General features: G+C 33.9%; 1 protein-coding gene across 1 annotated transcript in view; it reads left to right on the top strand.

Moving 5' to 3' along the window:
- The window catches only part of LOC145276697 (uncharacterized), a 1,014,367-nt gene extending 997,008 nt beyond the window's left edge, over positions 1-17,359 (top strand). The window contains exons 28-31 of the mRNA XM_080127889.1: positions 3,218-3,541; positions 6,557-6,925; positions 10,581-10,898; positions 15,537-17,359. Coding sequence (XP_079984015.1) covers positions 3,218-3,541; positions 6,557-6,925; positions 10,581-10,898; positions 15,537-16,444 — 1,919 coding nt within the window. The 3' untranslated portion in view covers positions 16,445-17,359. The remainder of the gene's footprint in view (positions 1-3,217; positions 3,542-6,556; positions 6,926-10,580; positions 10,899-15,536) is intronic.
- Positions 17,360-18,063: the final 704 nt, after the last annotated feature.

Raw genomic sequence — 18,063 nt, 5'->3', positions numbered from 1 at the left:
TATATATATATATATATATATATATATATATATATATATGTATATATATATATGAACAAAATTAATAAATTTGTACTTATCAAGAAGAGATCAATATATATATATATATATATATATATATATATATACACACACATACTTTTAATAAATTTCTACTTATTGAGAACATTATATATATATATATATATATATATATATATATATATATATATATGAGAGAGAGAGAGAGAGAGAGAGAGAGAGAGATGTGTGTGTGTGGCCTTCGGGCCTTGATAAGCGGTGACCCTATTGTGATATATATATATATATATATATATATATATATATATATATATATATATAACTACTTCATTTACTCACATAAAATTAATATACGAAAGTATAGATTTATGCGTAAACTTTAAGTATTTACTTCAAAAGTGCTCAATACGTAGGTAGAGCTAGTTGATAATTTATAAAATATATATGGAGATTAAGCTACACTGAATATTCTGCGTTTGATCCACTACAATGCATGCCCATTGGCTGATAGGGAGGGGTGCGGTGGATACTAGATAGCTGATTGGCTAACTAAAATCCTCAACATATATAAAAACAAGAAACAACCACAGAATTCACGCATAAGCCTGACGAATCCTATAGTGGATGAAACGCCGAATATTCAGTGTAGCTTAATCGCCATATATATTTTATAAATTACTATATATATATATATATATATATATATATATATATATATATATATATATATATATATATATATTCTAGAGTGTAATAGACAGGGTCAAAATGAGCAAAGTCTCAGTAAAATATATTAAAGATGCTGTTCTCTGAATATTGCAGTTATGATGAGTTCACTAGATGTAATTTTGCACACCTTATATATATATATATATATATATATATATATATATATATATATATATATATATATATATATATACCTATTTACTATGCCTCCCCACGGGACAAAGTTAGACGCCAGGGTCGTTTTTTAACGTGGAGAAAAGGTACAAAAATAAAAATTGTCTCAGTCGTGAAGGATTTCTCCTCCACCGAAAGAGAACAAGAAAATGAAGTGCAGCATCTGAAGAACAGATGGTATTTATTTGCTCCCCCACCGAGCAAATTAGGCACAAGGCCGATTTTTAATGTGAGGAGTGAAGGGGAAATGGGTACCAACTCCCCGGGGAGTAAGGGAGCTGGACAATGACAATTGGTATGAAGGGTTGCCCCTACATTGACCAAGGTCTTATATGTTGGGTCGCCCCCACATATGGTCTTTGCTTGCAGCATCTGCCGGAACAGATGGTATTTATTTGCTCCCCCACTGAGCAAATTAGGCACAAGGCCGTTTTTAATGTGAGGTAAAAACCAGCTCCCCTAAAAGTAGGCAAAAAGGGGGCACTCTGGTTACCAAAAATAATAATTGTCCCAGTATAGAGGGTTTCCCCTCCATTGACTGGTACAAATTATCTTAAGTGCAGCATCTGAAGAAAGATACTACACTTTGATCTTGACCAAAAGGCCAAGAAAGCTGATTTTCACCTAGTCAAAATTATAAGACCACTTTAATAAAATCGGCTAGTTTTGAAAAAATGAATACGAAAAGCTTTCTATGTTACTAAAAGCAACTTGTTAGTGGATAAAAAACATCTTACTAAATTATAAATGGCAAAAGGGAAACGATTATCAGAGTTTGATAGAGGGAGGATCTTTGAGTTTAATAGGGGTGGACTCTCCCATAGATCCATTGCAAACGAACTGTATAGTAGCAAAACGGTCATCACGAATTTTTTAAGAAATCCAGATCAATATGGGCACAAAAAGAGTCCAGGACTATATATATATATATATATATATATATATATATATATATATATATATATATATATATATATATATATATATATATATGTTCACGGTAAAGATGTGTTTATTGATCCCCCAACAAAAAGAGGGTGGACCTGTAAATTCTCCCTTGTCCGTTCGTCTGTTCATCCGTCCGCACTTTTCTCAATAACTACGTCTTGGAAGTTTTCAAATTTTGCACAAACATTAAACATGATATAAGTAAAGAGTAATAGAACGGATTTTCAGGGAAAATTCCGGTTGCCCCCCCTATGGTTCCTTTCGGGTTAAAATGGCTAAAATTGTCACTTTTGTGCTTATTAAGAAAAATTGATGCCTTGGATTTTTATAAAACTTTCTGAAAAGTTGTGACTAACTGATTTCCATATCATTTTTTTTTTTTTTGTCTATACTTCGCAATAACTTTTGGGTATACCACAGGGGCTCTTTTAGAGTTAATAAAAACACTCCATTTTTTGAATTATTTTACAATATCTGTCCAAAATTTTCTGTGTATGTCTATTTAGCAGTTTTGCATGGTTCTGAACTCAAATTTAAATATTTTTTTAGGCTAAACGGGGGGGGGGATGATGGACTTAGTCACTTTTTTTTTTTGTTGTTGCATGATGCAAAACTCAAATTTATATATGTTAAGGCTTAAAACTACACCGTTTGTTTATTTTCACCAGGATTTGACGTCCGCTGGGGACTATTGGGCTAAATGGGGGGGGGGGGGATGCTGAACTCAGTCATTTTTTATGCCTCGTTCACTGTACACTCACGGGGGAGATGGCATGCAAGCTTCACTTGTTTAATTATATTTCACCTTTAATTTATGAAGCTGCATGTAATTACAGAACATATAACAAATGAAGGACAAAAGTCATATATGTGTGCGTGTTTGTGTGTGTGTGTGTGTGTGTGCGTGCGTGCGTGTGTGCGTGTGTGTGTGTGTGCGTGCGTGCGTGTGTGTGTGTGTGTGTGTGTGCGTGCGTGCGTGTGTGTGTGTATGTGTGTGTATGCTGTTTAAGGGTTGTTTCTTTTGAAGACCCATAGAACGTGAAATGACGATTGCACTTACACACAATATAAAATAAATAATAATTTTTAAAAAACCGATAAACAATATTTTAGTGTGGTTGAATAATTTGCAGTAGTGATGGGGCAAAAACTGTACCGAATGACATCGGAAGTGGTAAATTATCATGTCCTGATACTCCTTAACGGAATTCTGTCCGTCTTAATAAAAGATTACTTGCATACATGGTACCATTTAACATAGCGAGATCAGATCGTTATGGTTATAATCAAAATGTAATGATTTAAAATGACATTTTTTGTTTTTTGTTTTTTTCTCTCTTTTCAGCCTTTGCTATTCGTATTTCGTCCGATAGCATTTCATCGACCCATCATGGCATCTTGGAGGTTCGTGTCGATGGCATTTGGGGCCGCGTATGCAACAAAGACTGGACAAACACAAACGCCGACGTAGCATGTAAAGAGATGGGATACCAAGGAGGCATTGCTTATTTGCATATAATTAAAAATTTCAATCCCATCATGCTTAGCAATGTCCGCTGCAGAGGAGACGAATCTTCTATTAATGAATGTCCTCATATCAAATATGGACATGGCCCTGGCTGTGGCTTCCACGATTTTGATGCTGGTGTTCTTTGCTATAACAAAACAGGTAAGTGTATATCGATAGAGTCAAAACCAGATTCAAGGCGTATTAGTATTTCGCATGTAGCACGACCGTTATCACAAGAGAAAAGAACTCACTTTCAAAATGGCGATTCATAAAAAATCGCCATTTTGAAAGTAATTCCTTTTCTCTCATAACGGTCGCGCTACACGCGAAATATTTACAATTAGTTTGTATTATTTGGACTAATCGGATTGTCTTTTAAGATTAAAATATTGGACATCATGAAGAACAGAGCTTCTGTCTCCTGATGCCATCTTTTGAGATTGAAACAGTAATTTTATTGTAGCGACATATGGTAAGTTTGTTTATCTTACTTTAATACAACATTATGTATAAATAATATACAAATATTATATAAATATATATGCATATTATAGCTATAAGCAGTATTTAATAACATAATGCTGTTTCAATAAAGGCCAGTTCAAGCAAATTTATAGCGCCGCTATAATATTAATTTACAAATATTTTTCCACTGATGAAAAGAACGCATTTCTTTAAAACTCTGAGGAGTAAAGAAATTTAATATATCTTATTTGGGTATCATGTCGAACAATAAATCAATGTGAAATATAATATATCGGCATAAATTTGCGTTCTTCTATAATATATATATATATATATATATATATATATATATATATATATATATATATATATATATATATATATATATATATAAAGTTATAAAATATATGGCGATTAAGCTACAGAGAATGTTCCGCGTTTCATCCACGCTAGAATTCATCAGGCTTATACGAGCTTATATCTTACTACCTTGCTCTACCTACGTATTGAGCACTGTTGAAGTAAATACTTAAAGTTTACGCATAAATGTATACTTTCGTATATTAATTTATGTGATTAAATGAAGTAGTCATATATATATTTATAGTTATAAAATGATTGTTTAAACGACAGAAAATATATTTATAGTTATAAAATGATTGTGTAAACGACAGAAAAAAATGTATATTTAAAAGAGTGTAGCCATCCACAATTGTATGTTTTTCAGACCTATCATTTTTTCACATTTCAAACACACACATGGGAAAAAATCACAGATCTTGACCAACGCGCATTCATACACGCAACACACAACCGTCGCCTTAGCACACAAGCACGCACTGACACACATACACACACGCATAAAAAAGAAAATCATAAAAACCCATAAAAACATGTTCCAAATAAACTCCAAACTCCCTCCACCCACTAAATGGACTTAACTCTAACTGATTGAACTTTTGACCATCTCACTGATTATTGATGACAAAAAGTCTGAGATTGGAATTTCTCTAAAAAGCACAATCAATGTTGTCAGAGATAAAATGTTTTCCAAACAGGTATTACCTAAAAAATATTTATATAAAATATCTGAAGAGGGCTGAACAAGGCTTGAAACGCGTTATAAAAAAATATGAAAAAATTGTATAAGTCTGAAAAACATACAATTGTTGATGGCTACACTCTTTTAAAAATATATATGTGGGTGTAGGTGTGTGTGTGTGTGTGTGTGCTTGTGTGTGTGTGAGAATTCTACTAAGCATTAATTTTGGATAGTAAAATATTCATCATCAAAGAGAAGATAAGAGTTTGTTTTATCCTGAATAAAACATCCGTGTCTCGTGTTTTCATATCGAGGCGTTGTACTGCTGGTGTTGTACGCTGCAGTGTGTAAATCTTTTTACTTTCAGCTTCTTTTTAGGCACAATCAAAACCATCTGAACAGAGATTCATTAAAACAACACACGACACGAAAATTTTATTCATATAAAAGTATTTCCTTTATCTGTTTTTGGATATTTTACTATGCGAAATTAAAGTATAAGTTTTGAAAATTGAATATGTTTTTATAAAATATTTGTATCCGAACGTGGTTTCAAAGATATTTTTATCTGTTAATTCAAAAGGTTAAATTTTCTTACAACTACGCTATAATAGCGAAATTCGGAATACGAACAGCTCTATTTAAAAAAAAAAAAGTGGTATCTACTGATGTTTTGGGTTAATTTCATCTCAAATTAATGATATCTACTTAATTGGCATGTCAGATATATTTAAATACTTCAGCATTATTTTAAAAAGCACGAGTTTTCGATCTTTATCTAAAACCCCTCGCCATATTGTTTTTATGACACTTGACATAAAAACAAGGGAGGTAAGTCAATTATGCTAAAAATAAGGCGGGAAAATAGCTCATATTTATGATTGTTAACGCACAATTTTTTTTTAATTGGAAATAATTACACTCTATTTACCTTCTCTTGTAACTTTCCGGTGTGTGTGTGTGTGTGTGTGTGTGTGTGTGTGTGTGTGTGTGTGTGTGTGTGTGTGTGTGTGTGTGTGTGTGTGTGTGTGTGTGTGTGTGTGTGTTTTGGTTTTTTTTTAACCAAATGTTTTATTTTCGTTAATTTTCGTCAAAAAATGTTTTCTTTAAAATTTTTCTACTTTATCGTTTTTCGTAAAATTTGAATATATTCATCAATGTAGCATGACTATTATGTAGATATTATTTGTTTGCTTTGAAATTCAATATTAAACTTCCCAATGTCGCTATTATAGTGTAGTCCACAGCGTTTTTTGTCAATTCCTAAATACATTCCAGCGACTACGTGCGTTAAAAATAGCTCAAAGGAAAGAGATTTTTTCATATTTAATCATGCACAATCCAAGCAAATTTTATTTGGAAAAATAAAGCTATTCGCAATTATTATTATTATTAATAATAATAATAATAATAATAATAATAATAATAATAATAATAATAATAATAATAATATGATAATGATAATATAATAATAATAAATCAAGTTTTACAAAATCGAATGATTTTTAATAAAATATTTGCATCTTAAAGTGGTTTAAAAGTATTTTGTTTATTAAAAATTTAATTTACTTGTTTGTTTTTCAATTTCGTGTATGTTCATATTAATTTGGTTTCGTTCCATATTGATTTGTTATAACGTTTCGAGTTTTTCTCTTTTCCTTCGTCAGGTCTTCAATATCGTTTGAACGGCGGCGATGAATCAAGTGGGCGAGTCGAGATCGAGTATGACGGCAAATGGGGAACAGTGTGCAACCAGTTCTGGAATGCTTCTGATTCTTTGGTCTTCTGTCGACAGCTCGGCTTTGTCGATGGCTACAAACCCAGCTACAAGCCCAGCTACAAGCCCAGTCTGCAGGAGACGAGCACCCCCCTGCCACCCCTCCATCATTGGTTGAACGGTGTGTTTTGCTTGGGAACTGAGGAAAATCTGCTCAACTGCCTCAATTCGGGATTTGGAAGCATATTCCTCAGTCGATATTGCAACAAGCTCTCAAGACCAACGGATGTCTATCTGAACTGCTACAACTCAACAATAAGTAAATGACTCGTTTTTTTGTTTTGTTTTGTTTTTTTATCTCGTTTCGTGGGAATTGCGGAAATTTTCTCTTATATCCGCTTGTTTGGAAAATAATAATCGATTTTTCAGCTTAATTTTACAAAAATTCTTTAGGTCACTATTATTATTTTCACAATCAAGAGACGTGATACAATGATTGTGAATAACTAGTCTCTCTCTCTCTCTCTCTCTCTCTCTATCTATCTATCTATCTATCTCTCTATCTATCTATCTATCACACACACACACACTCTCTCTCTCTCTCGAAATTATATATATTTGTAGTCTTTGAAGATTTTTAACCTTTAAAAATATATAAAAGAATTAATTTTTATACATTTTTTTATTTATTGAAAAACTATTAAGTAAGTCATTTAATCACCTGCAATCACTGCATCATCTTGCTCTCTCGAATTCACAGTAATCCTAATGTTAATCTAAGAGACCATCAGTTGTTTACCATGAAGCACTGATTTGGGGATTTAAAAACAAAATTGTATATTAAATTATGGTTCCCCGGCAATGTTAATCAAACACCACCTCCCTTAACCACAAGGCCAAAAAATGTTCTAGATAGTGGATCTAATTACCTACTCATAACCTATTCATGTTATAAAATATTGTGTTCCTTACCTGTGAAATTCGTCCCTGTCTCTAATTCAAAATGGATATCTTTTTTAATTTAACAGTGTTGTATTCATAAAATTAGGACTAACATATATTTGAAATTGGTATATTTAGGCAGCATTTTTTCATTCAAGCAAATATTATTAAATGCAACGGAGACATTTTGCTTTATGATTCTTTTTTTAAATTTTCGATTTTCTGTATAATCTTGTTTGCATCAAAATCAAAAATATTAATAAATGTTCCATAGTTGTTGCTGTCACGAGCGCTTTCGATTCGTCCACGAATCATCATCAGATGTGGAATTAAAAGTACGAAGGAGCGAAAATGAGAATTAAAAGTGAAAACTAAAATATACAGTAAACAGCGATAAAATAAAATATAAAGTCGATGAAAAGTCGATTATAAATATTGGCCGATTAAAATTCAAGTATTAAAATCTGCAAGTTCGTGGACACCACTAACAAAGCCCATCCAATACGAACTACGCAAGACATTTTAGAACGTTACTGCTTTTCTCGAATGCGATATCATTTATAGCGGGTTGAAGGGTTCTAATATATGACGCTTCAAAAATGTTTAATTTTTTAATATTATTTTCATGTTGTATAAATTTTATGTCATCAACGAGGACCTTTCTAAGATTGGAGGGGGGAATTTACGTTCTTTTATCAAATGTTTATACATATAACACTAGTATTGTTTAGATGCATGGTTATTCGCCGAGACAACGCTGTTGTATGCCAAATGTATATATTCTTTTCGGAGTTACATTCTCCCATAGAGCATTTGCATTTATACACTACATTGGTTTGTTCCAACGTTTTTATAGCCGGTGAGGAGTTGTTTGTAACCACATAGTTTCGTGTTCTAAACTTCTTGTAGTAAATAATAAATTTAATTTTAGAATTACTGTCAATAGGCGTCAAGTATCTACGTATGATATTTTTAATTGCGTTTTTCTTCCATTCTGAAGTTAGGTGTCATTTGATTTTGATAAAATATATTAATGGAGTTTGCATTGCGATGTTGGTTAATATTATTATTAGAATTTTCAAGGGATTGTAGCATTCGTTTTATTTGTTCATCAAAAATGTAATTAGGAAAATAATTGTTGATGAGTTTTTGTTTAATTTTTTTTTATTTCAACAAGTAGTGATTCTTTTGTGGATTATATAATTTTGGCGCGATTTAATAATTTCTTTTTATTATGGTTATCTTATACCTTTTTGGGCCCTCGCTTTTAAAGTTCAGGAGGCTGGAGTTTATGCTCGTTGGGTTTTTTTTATACAGAAGTATTAACAGTATTATTGGACGTGTCAATAAGGACATCAAGAAATGAAATTTTATTAGTTTTATTTAACTCTACTGTAAATTAAAGAATTGAGTTTTTTTAAAAAGGTGCTGTACTTGGTATATATTTTCATTATTTTCCGCTAAAATAAGGATGTTGTCAACGTAGCGTATATATATGGTGGGCTTCATATTATTTATAAATATTTTATTCTCTAAATCAGCCATGTAGAATTCACTTAGTGTCAGAACGTAGTAATTTCGATGTGCAGCGGTTCTTTGCCGATGGGAGAGGTCAGCGAAACTTCATATAAAAAGGGAACATTCAAAAGAAACAGGTAAAATAAAATGAAGAACATTGTCTGCCAAGCACCATATTACTTTCTAAGTGTTTATTAGTACTTATTAATTTATCTCATTTGGGTGAGTTCTATAATTAAAATATAATATAAGGCTATTTTCATAAAAATAATAATCTTATATTTGCTGCGCTTTATTGTTTTTTGTTTTTTTTCTAGCCAAAAAACTATATTTCTGCGCTGCCCAGTAAAATATAGCTTTATCCAAACATATCTGTTGATTTAATATATTTCTCATTCCGTAGAATTTCCCTGGGTTCTGCTAGTATATATACTTTTATTATATATAAAATAACAGTAGTAGTAGTAGTAGTAGTAGTAGTAGTATATTATTATTATTATTATTATTATTATTATTATTATTATTATTATTATATAAAATATGGGACTATTACATACTAGGCAGACCAGTGTACCGGCATTTCCCGAGAAAGTAAATTAACGCAATTTTTTATGGCTATAATCTCTCTTTCCCCTTCTCTTTCTTTAGTAATGTCGATTTTTTTTAAAATAGTCCTTCCTCAATAAATACCATCGATCAAGCGAGTTGATTTCTTCTTTGATTTTACTTCTTTATGGTCTTATTTAAAACTAAATAAATTTGCTTAACATATCAATATGTTTATATTTATCCACTTATATGAATAATATGGTAATCTTTAGCTATACGAATATATAGAAAAGTTGTGTGTGTGTGTGTGTGTGTGTGTGTGTGTGCGTGCGTGTGTGCGTTTACAAGAAAATAGATATTCTAACGGGCCGTAATAAATTATTAGTTCCATTTGCAAATTTTTTAAATAGTAAAGCTGTATTTTTTTTATTATTAAATTAAAAGTCAATTTTTTTTACTTTGAGACTTTCGGTGGCATCTACCTTATAAAAGAACGTGTTGTTTTGTCATTTTTTTTATTTTGTTCGCATTACCAAGTTCGATTTTTAGTATTGTTTTTATTAGTTCTCCAACAAAGAAGAGATTGGATCTAGTAATTCACTCCCATTTGTCCGCTTCTTTGTTCGTAATTTTCTCAATAACCTTATTTTGAATTTCTTTTAATTTGGCACAAACATTAGTCATGGTGCAAGTAAATTTTTCCTTAAGGGCTATTACAGGGGTAAAATTGCCCCAAAATCGTTCGTCCGTTCGTCCGTTCGTTTGTTCGAACTTTTCTCAATAACCACGATTTCATTGTTATTTTTTTATTACTTTTGCACAAACATTAATCATGGTGCAAGTAAATTTTTGCTAGAACGGATTTATTCACTCGTGGAGGGGAGGGGGGCGTATGCTCGGCTTTTTTTGTTCATATTTTTATCCTTGAAAGTGTTCTAAAATATTTCTTTTTCTTTATTTTAAAGATATCACTGACATTCGACTTGTTGGAGGTTCGGTGCCTGACGCTGGCCGAGTGGAGGTGTATGTCAACGGACCCAACCAATGGGGCAGCATATGTGACGATATGTGGGATGACAATGATGCTCAGGTTGTGTGTCGTGCTCTGGGTTACAAAGGTGGCATGGCGGTCGGTAAAGGTGGCTTCGGACGTGGCACAGGACCCATCTGGCTGGACAACGTTATGTGTGATGGCACTGAATCCTCGCTCATGGAATGTAAACACCGAGGTATTGGTACACATAACTGTGCCCATCGGGAGGATGCTGGGGTCGTCTGTCACGGTGAGTCAACGAGTTGGCAATACTTTTCAAATTCAAATTTACTCTTTTAATCATCTTCTTCAAAAGCATTTATTAATTTATGAAAACTCATCTATAGTATAGTTCTCTGTCTGTCTGTTTGTCTGTCTGTCTGTCCTTTCCACCTTTTCTTGGAAATTACTGGGCAAATCTGGCTGAAATTTTGTATGAAGCTTTGTTATAATAAGTTATAGCGGACTAAGTATGATGGTAGCTGCTCGCTGAACAGCTAAGGATAAATAGAGATTAGTCACCACATTTACACTAGAAGTTTTCTCGGAAACTACTGAGTCGATCTGGCTGAAATCTTGTATAAACTTTTATGATGAGGTACAGCGAACTATATAGTATGGTACCCGTTCCATCTACAGTTAGGGATTAATACGGATTGTAAACCACATGCGCACTATACGTTTTATCGGAGACTACTGGACCAATTTGGTTGAGATTTTTTATGGCCCTTGCTCATGATAAGGTCCAACAAACTAAGTATTATGGTATCTGCTCGGCGCATAGTTAAGGATTAATAGGGATTAGTCACTACAATACAGCCTTCACTTAAGAAATGTTTTTAGAACCTACTGAACCGAAATGTTGTTGGAAACTACTGGCTGAAATCTTTATGAAATGTTTTAATGATGAGGTGCAGCGAACTAAGTATCATGGTATCCTTTCAGCACAGAGTAAGGGATTAATAATGATTAGTATTTCATGCAAAAATGAGCAAAAATGAGCAAAAATCCAACTACACCAACCATCAATTTGACAGAAAGCACTGATTCTTAGTCAACGGGCTATAACTTTTGTTCGATGATAAAAGTCTAGTGTTTATAATGTTACGGGTCTATATTTTCCATCTCTCATAAATACACGCCCAGTCTAATAAGCTAACACGTATGCGCTTAGGAAAATTAGACTTTAAAATGTACAGAAAACTTAGATAACCTTTAATATTTCTTGAAGTTTCCTCGAACACTAACTCAGTTGAACTCGGCGTCGCTGGTTACATAGGCGCGACGGTATCCATTAGGTGAAGGGCACACCTTTTGACTAAATGTTTGACTTATGTAACATGTTTGTGGCACTCAATACACGATATTTGTTGAAAATGTCCTCCTGAATAATGAAATTATACTCATATTGTTTCTGGAATTTTTAAATAATGATAATTCATATTGTTTGGATTATACAGACTACTGTTCTCATATTGACTGTTATTTTCACAACATGTCGGTCGATGTATCCTCTGACCTTCTTCCAGTGTGTCTTTTCAAACTCGGGAATCTTTCTGTCAAATTGCGAAATCTGCACAGAATTGTATTTAATCCCCAGGGTAGTGTGACACCATGTTGCCCCACTGATAGATCGCCGCCCCAACTTTGTCTGCCTCGGATTTCTTCTTCATTTTCTATTCTTATGGCCGTATTGTCGTCTTCCCTCATAAGACTCGTCTAGCTGAAACCACTATTAATAATTTCCACCACTCTTTATCTGTGTCTTACCATAAACGTAGATTCTATGAACAAAGCTTCTTTCTTAGTACTGTTCTCTTCTGTTTGCCTGCTGCTACAATATGGTCGTCTCCATGTCCAAGGTGAACAAGTTTTTGATGAGCCATCCCCTTAAGAAGTCCAATTTACCGAATTCCCACTACTAACAATTACTACGATTTTTTCTCATTGACTACTGTACACTCATTAACCCTTATCCTCGAGTGGCCTCCTGGTCTTGATAAGTGGTGACACATTTGTTAAAAAAAAAAGGCGACCGGACTCACAAGTATAAAAGTAAAACAAGAAAACACAGACTCCGACACTTCAAAGATATATCGGTTGGAATCTGGGTGGGTGATTTCATTGACCCTCTCACATCTACATTTCCGTCAGTTAGTTGATCAGTTCATTTTCCCATCTGCTTCGAGTTACATTCCGCCTTCAGTTGTGTCTTGACTCCAACTATCAGGTCTAACTTAACTCTAACTGTGACTGTCATCGGTCGATCTTTGTATCGTCAACCGTCACTGTCGTTAAACACTTCCAACTGGACACTATCGATGTCCAACATTGTCGTCCATCAATCATTTATATTGACGTTTACTCATAGCTACTCAACAAAGAGGCCTCAAAACCAAATTAAAATATATCTCAAGTCGATTATTTGATCCCTACATTAGTCACCGCCATACACTGACCGATAATCCCATGTGAAGGTCCTGGATATGACCTTAAACTATATCCCATGGTGAGGCCCCAGTTTGCAGGATTTGGGGAGTGTGGAGCCACCCTCAAATTGCCATTGCTCCCAGGTCCACTCTGATCCCGAGTGGTAGTACCTGTTAAGGTTCCAACTATGGGTTAAATAGAAACCGACTTCAGAAAAAATATATATTCTGTTAAAAAATTTCTTCAATCACTGAATTCGGCATTAAATAACCTGAAAAGGGTTGATATACCGTAAAACAAAAACAACAAACCCATGTGAAGTATATTTTGTCTATCTTCCTACCTATTGTTTGTTAAGAAACCCTATTCTTTATTTCTTTCGTTAACTACCCTTTTTCTGTTCTCTTCTACTTCCGAAAACTTGGGGTGACTATAATGCAACGCAAACCGAACTGTTTAGCGGACAGCAGCAAGTTGTCCTTGAACGGTTTTCAATCCCTTCCTACGGTTCTTTTGCCTTTGGCCAACTGACCATTATGGTATAATATTGCTATAATATCCATTATATAGTAGCAATAACCATTATGGCAACTGACCATTATGGCAACTGACCATTATGGTATAATATTGCTATAATATCCATTATATAGTAGCAATAACCATTATGGCAACTGACCATTATGGCAACTGACCATTATGGTATAATATTGCTATAATATCCATTATATAGTAGCAATAACCATTATGGCAACTGACCATTATGGCAACTGACCATTATGGTATAATATTGCTATAATATCCATTATATAGTAGCAATAACCATTATGGCAACTGACCATTATGGCAACTGACCATTATGGTATAATATTGCTATAATATCCATTATATAGTAGCAATAACCATTATGGCAACTGACTATTATGGTATAATATTGCTATAATATCCATTATATAGTAGCAATAACCATTATGGCAACTGACCATTATGGCAACTGACCATTATGGTATAATATTGCTATAATATCCATTATATAGTAGCAATAACCATTATGGCAACTGACCATTATGGCAACTGACCATTATGGTATAATATTGCTATAATATCCATTATATAGTAGCAATAACCATTATGGCAACTGACCATTATGGTATAATATTGCTATAATATCCATTATATAGTAGCAATAAATCCCTATTTGCTTGCCTCTCTACAAGGGTAAAGTTGGATACAAGGTCGTTTTTTTAGTGTGAGAAAAATTCAGGGCCCTCTGGGTTGGAACAAAAATAAAAATGATTTCTCATTCAATAATCGAGGATAGAATAGACTAAATGTAGCATCAGGACAGATACTACACTTTATTCCTTGCCAAGAAGCCAAGGAATTTGTTGGTAATCATAAGTTAAATTATTACCCATGAGAGCTTGTTGCCGTGTTCAAGGCGTAACAACAGTTCAAGAAACGTCTTGATGACACGTAACTCTTTCCCAACCCCCGGAAACGATCGGGTTAAAGTAAGGGAGATAACTAGTATATGTTTTGTTTTAAAACCTGTTTTGATTTTGAAACTTTTACAATTAAACTCCCAAAATATACATTCGGAAATGTTGGCATATTAAAATAACAAGCTTTGTACTTTGGCCCACGTAAAATATAGTTCGATCTACGACAATTATATTAAAGTTAAGCTGACGATGAACGCAATTATAGTAAATGAATTTATAATCCAGACTCCCACTAGATAATCATAATAATGAAGTCTATTGGCTGCCACAGCGTGTATCGTTTGTGTTGACGGACGGAAACGCTCTCTTCACCATTACGGGTGAAACGGTAAAGCAACAAAACTATTATGTCTACTAATTTAAAGCGAAATGTTCATTTAATATTAATTTTTAACGGAATAAATAATTGTTGTATTCAATCACAATGTTAATTATTTAAATTAATTGAATTTCAGTTTGAATTAAAAGAAATCTTGATTAGAACTATTATTTATTCACTGTATTCGTTAGTTTGTAAGCAACTAACGACATCGTTGTCAGACGTCTTCAATGTCGAGCAAAGTTGACGATAAGAGAGTTAAAGTTTTCTTCAGTCATCATCATCATCAGCAGCAGCAGCAGCATCATTTGAATCTAAGGATTTTATTATTGGAATTTGTTTCTTCGATATATTTTTCTACTCAAAATTATTTCTAGAAAGATGTCGGTTAATTACGATAGTACCATGTGAAGGTTGCCAACATCCTAAGTGAAATTGATTCTTGTGGAACAAACTACACTCTAACTAACTTGGAGCACCCAGCTCCTCAGTCTATGTCGTTTACCACTTGGTCATCGTCGTTACTAACAATTAGCTAAACTAATATTTTTTTTTAAATCTGCAATCATGTAAGCTCCACTCTTTATAGGACATGTGTTCATTTGTATTCATATATTCTATTCTTTCTCTTTTACAGTTCCCGTTCCAGTTCCAACAAGTACTCCACCTACTGTCTCCGACGTTACGACACAACAACCCACTACAACCTCAGAGAAACTTCCTCCTCACATGTGGACGTCACCATCCAAATCAGCTACCACCACACCGTCAGCAACACCAACAGCTACTACCGTTTCAAAATCTACGGCGCCCACCACAACCTCCAAAAAGAGTACTGTGACACCCGTCAACAAAAGCACACTTCCATCAACATCGTCCAGAACACCATTGTTTGTATCGACCACCGGTCAGGGTTTGACGTCACCTGCGCCGAGTACGTCCCTGCCGACGCCCTTGTCGTCAACGCCGGACGGTTCAGAAAAGAACCGATCGACGTCTTATTCAACGCAGGCAGCTACTAAACCCAGTGTCGGCTTGGCCATTATATTACCCGTGTTGCTATTGTTTGCCATCGTCTTGGCCGTTTCAGTCTTTCTTTGTCGTCGCTACAGGCAGCACCTGTTTCGCAAAAAAAGCTTTTCACGACACCGTCTGCGAGAAGAGATTGTGGAACAGAGCCAGGATGGTAGCCTACAAGTCAGCAACCAATTATACGGCCTCGAGACACATGATCTTCGTGGTCCTTTCTCTAAAGACTACGCTGCTCCCTCGGGCGAGGGCAGGCGAGGGCGTGGTCCCACCGGAGCGGAACAGTTAGACCTTAAGAAAAATGGAAACGCTTATTATGCAAAACAAAAAGGGCAGGAGGGGTTCGACAACCCGTTGTACGGGGCGTTTGATTCTCAGGGCCGGATGACGTCATTTGATCAAGAATTCCAGCCAACACCTTCAGGGATGGGCACGGATTCGGCCGATTTTTCCTTCCAACCTGATCGAAGTGGTCGAGCATTCAGAGATGACAACACAGATGAAAGCGTCGCATGAAGATGAGGAGGGTGCGTGATAGGCCTAGTCGATACCGTCATGAACTATGGAATCTGCTGTTCCGAGTTTAAATCCTATCGGATCTATAGCATGGTCATTTACGCATTAATACCATTGGGAAAGGTATGAACCCCCAATTTCTCCCTCGCTATGGGTAAAAAAAAATCGTGTTCATTTATTCGTCTACAATCGGCATCATGCTCCGTCACTGATTGACCTCCAAAGTGTTGATATGCCGTTAAATAATGAGAATCCAAACCAAATCATATTAAACAAAAACAAAAAAAAACTTTCAAAATTGTAAAAATTAATTTGCACTTTTTCTTAAGAAAAGGTTGATTGAAAATCAACCTTGAAAAAGGAAAGGGAAGAAAATTATTTTAAAAAAAAGCTAAATAAAACGGAAAATATATCAAATAAACAAGGAAATATTGGTGACCACACATAGGATTTTTTTTGCTTAAAATTCTTCATGTTGATGGTTGACCTTTTAAAATACGGTTCATTATAAAATTTTAAACAATAAAACGTCACAATTACTACTACAGCCACTAACAACGGCAATTCTATAACTACTAACAATGCTACTAATCTCACAAAGACTACGAATACTGCTGCTGCTGGTGATATCCTTGTAACAACAACAACAACCGGAAGTGACACCATTTTGACTTTTCTAAACATTTTTTTTTAACTCAAACTACACGTTACGTTCGCGACGGTAAGCAAAGGAATAAGAGAACGCGTGAAAGAAGTGAATTTTTATCTTATTTTTTTTATATGAAAAAAAAAAGATAATGACCCCACCGTACTGATGAAAGATTTTCTTTTTGTATTTTTTTTTATTTTTTTATTTGGAGGTGTAAAATGTGTCTACATCAACAAAAAGGGAAAAAAGGAATTACTATTATTATTATTATTATTATTATTATTATTATTATTATTATTATTATTTACAACCCACAAAGATTCGAAAAGTGATGAAAAATTCAAATGCATAAAAAATAAATGTTGTCAAAGGCAAGATGAGTTACTCTTCTACCTACCTGCAGATGTCTTTAGTGGTTTTACTCGCCATAAAACGTTTAATCGGTTCGAAAAACACACAGTGTTTCGAGTTATGTTAAAAAAAGAAAAATGGCCGAGTTAAAAATAAAAAAAATGCTGTTAGGAACCCACTTAATATATGCTACCGTGACATATATTGGGCGGGTTTCTAACGGTATTTTGTATATTTTTTTTTTTTTTTAATTTTAGCTCATTTTTAAAAGTTTGAATTGCAGAAGTTCATTCACGGCTATTTTTCTTTTTCTCGCATAACTCGAGACGCTATGTTTTTAGAGCCGAGTAAACGTTTTAAAGTGAGTGAAACCCCTAAAACATTTTCCAGATATGTAGAAGAGTAACTTATCTTGCCTTTGGTAACATTTATTTTTCATGTATTTGAATTTTTTAATACTTTTTGTTCTTTTAATCTCTATGGATCGCAAAACAAACCAATTATTATTATTATTATTATTATTATTATTATTATTATTATTATTATTGAACTTTACAGAAACACGGTTTAAATCGGATTTATTCAAACTGCAGTGCTAAGTTAGATGCAATCTTACGCA

This window comes from Euprymna scolopes, chromosome 5, assembly GCF_053919585.1.
Source record: "Euprymna scolopes isolate OS-2025 chromosome 5, ASM5391958v1, whole genome shotgun sequence".
NCBI classification, from domain to species: domain Eukaryota; kingdom Metazoa; phylum Mollusca; class Cephalopoda; order Sepiida; family Sepiolidae; genus Euprymna; species Euprymna scolopes.
The sequence above is the reverse complement of the archived record's forward strand: the minus strand, read 5'-3'. Positions and strand labels throughout refer to the sequence as shown.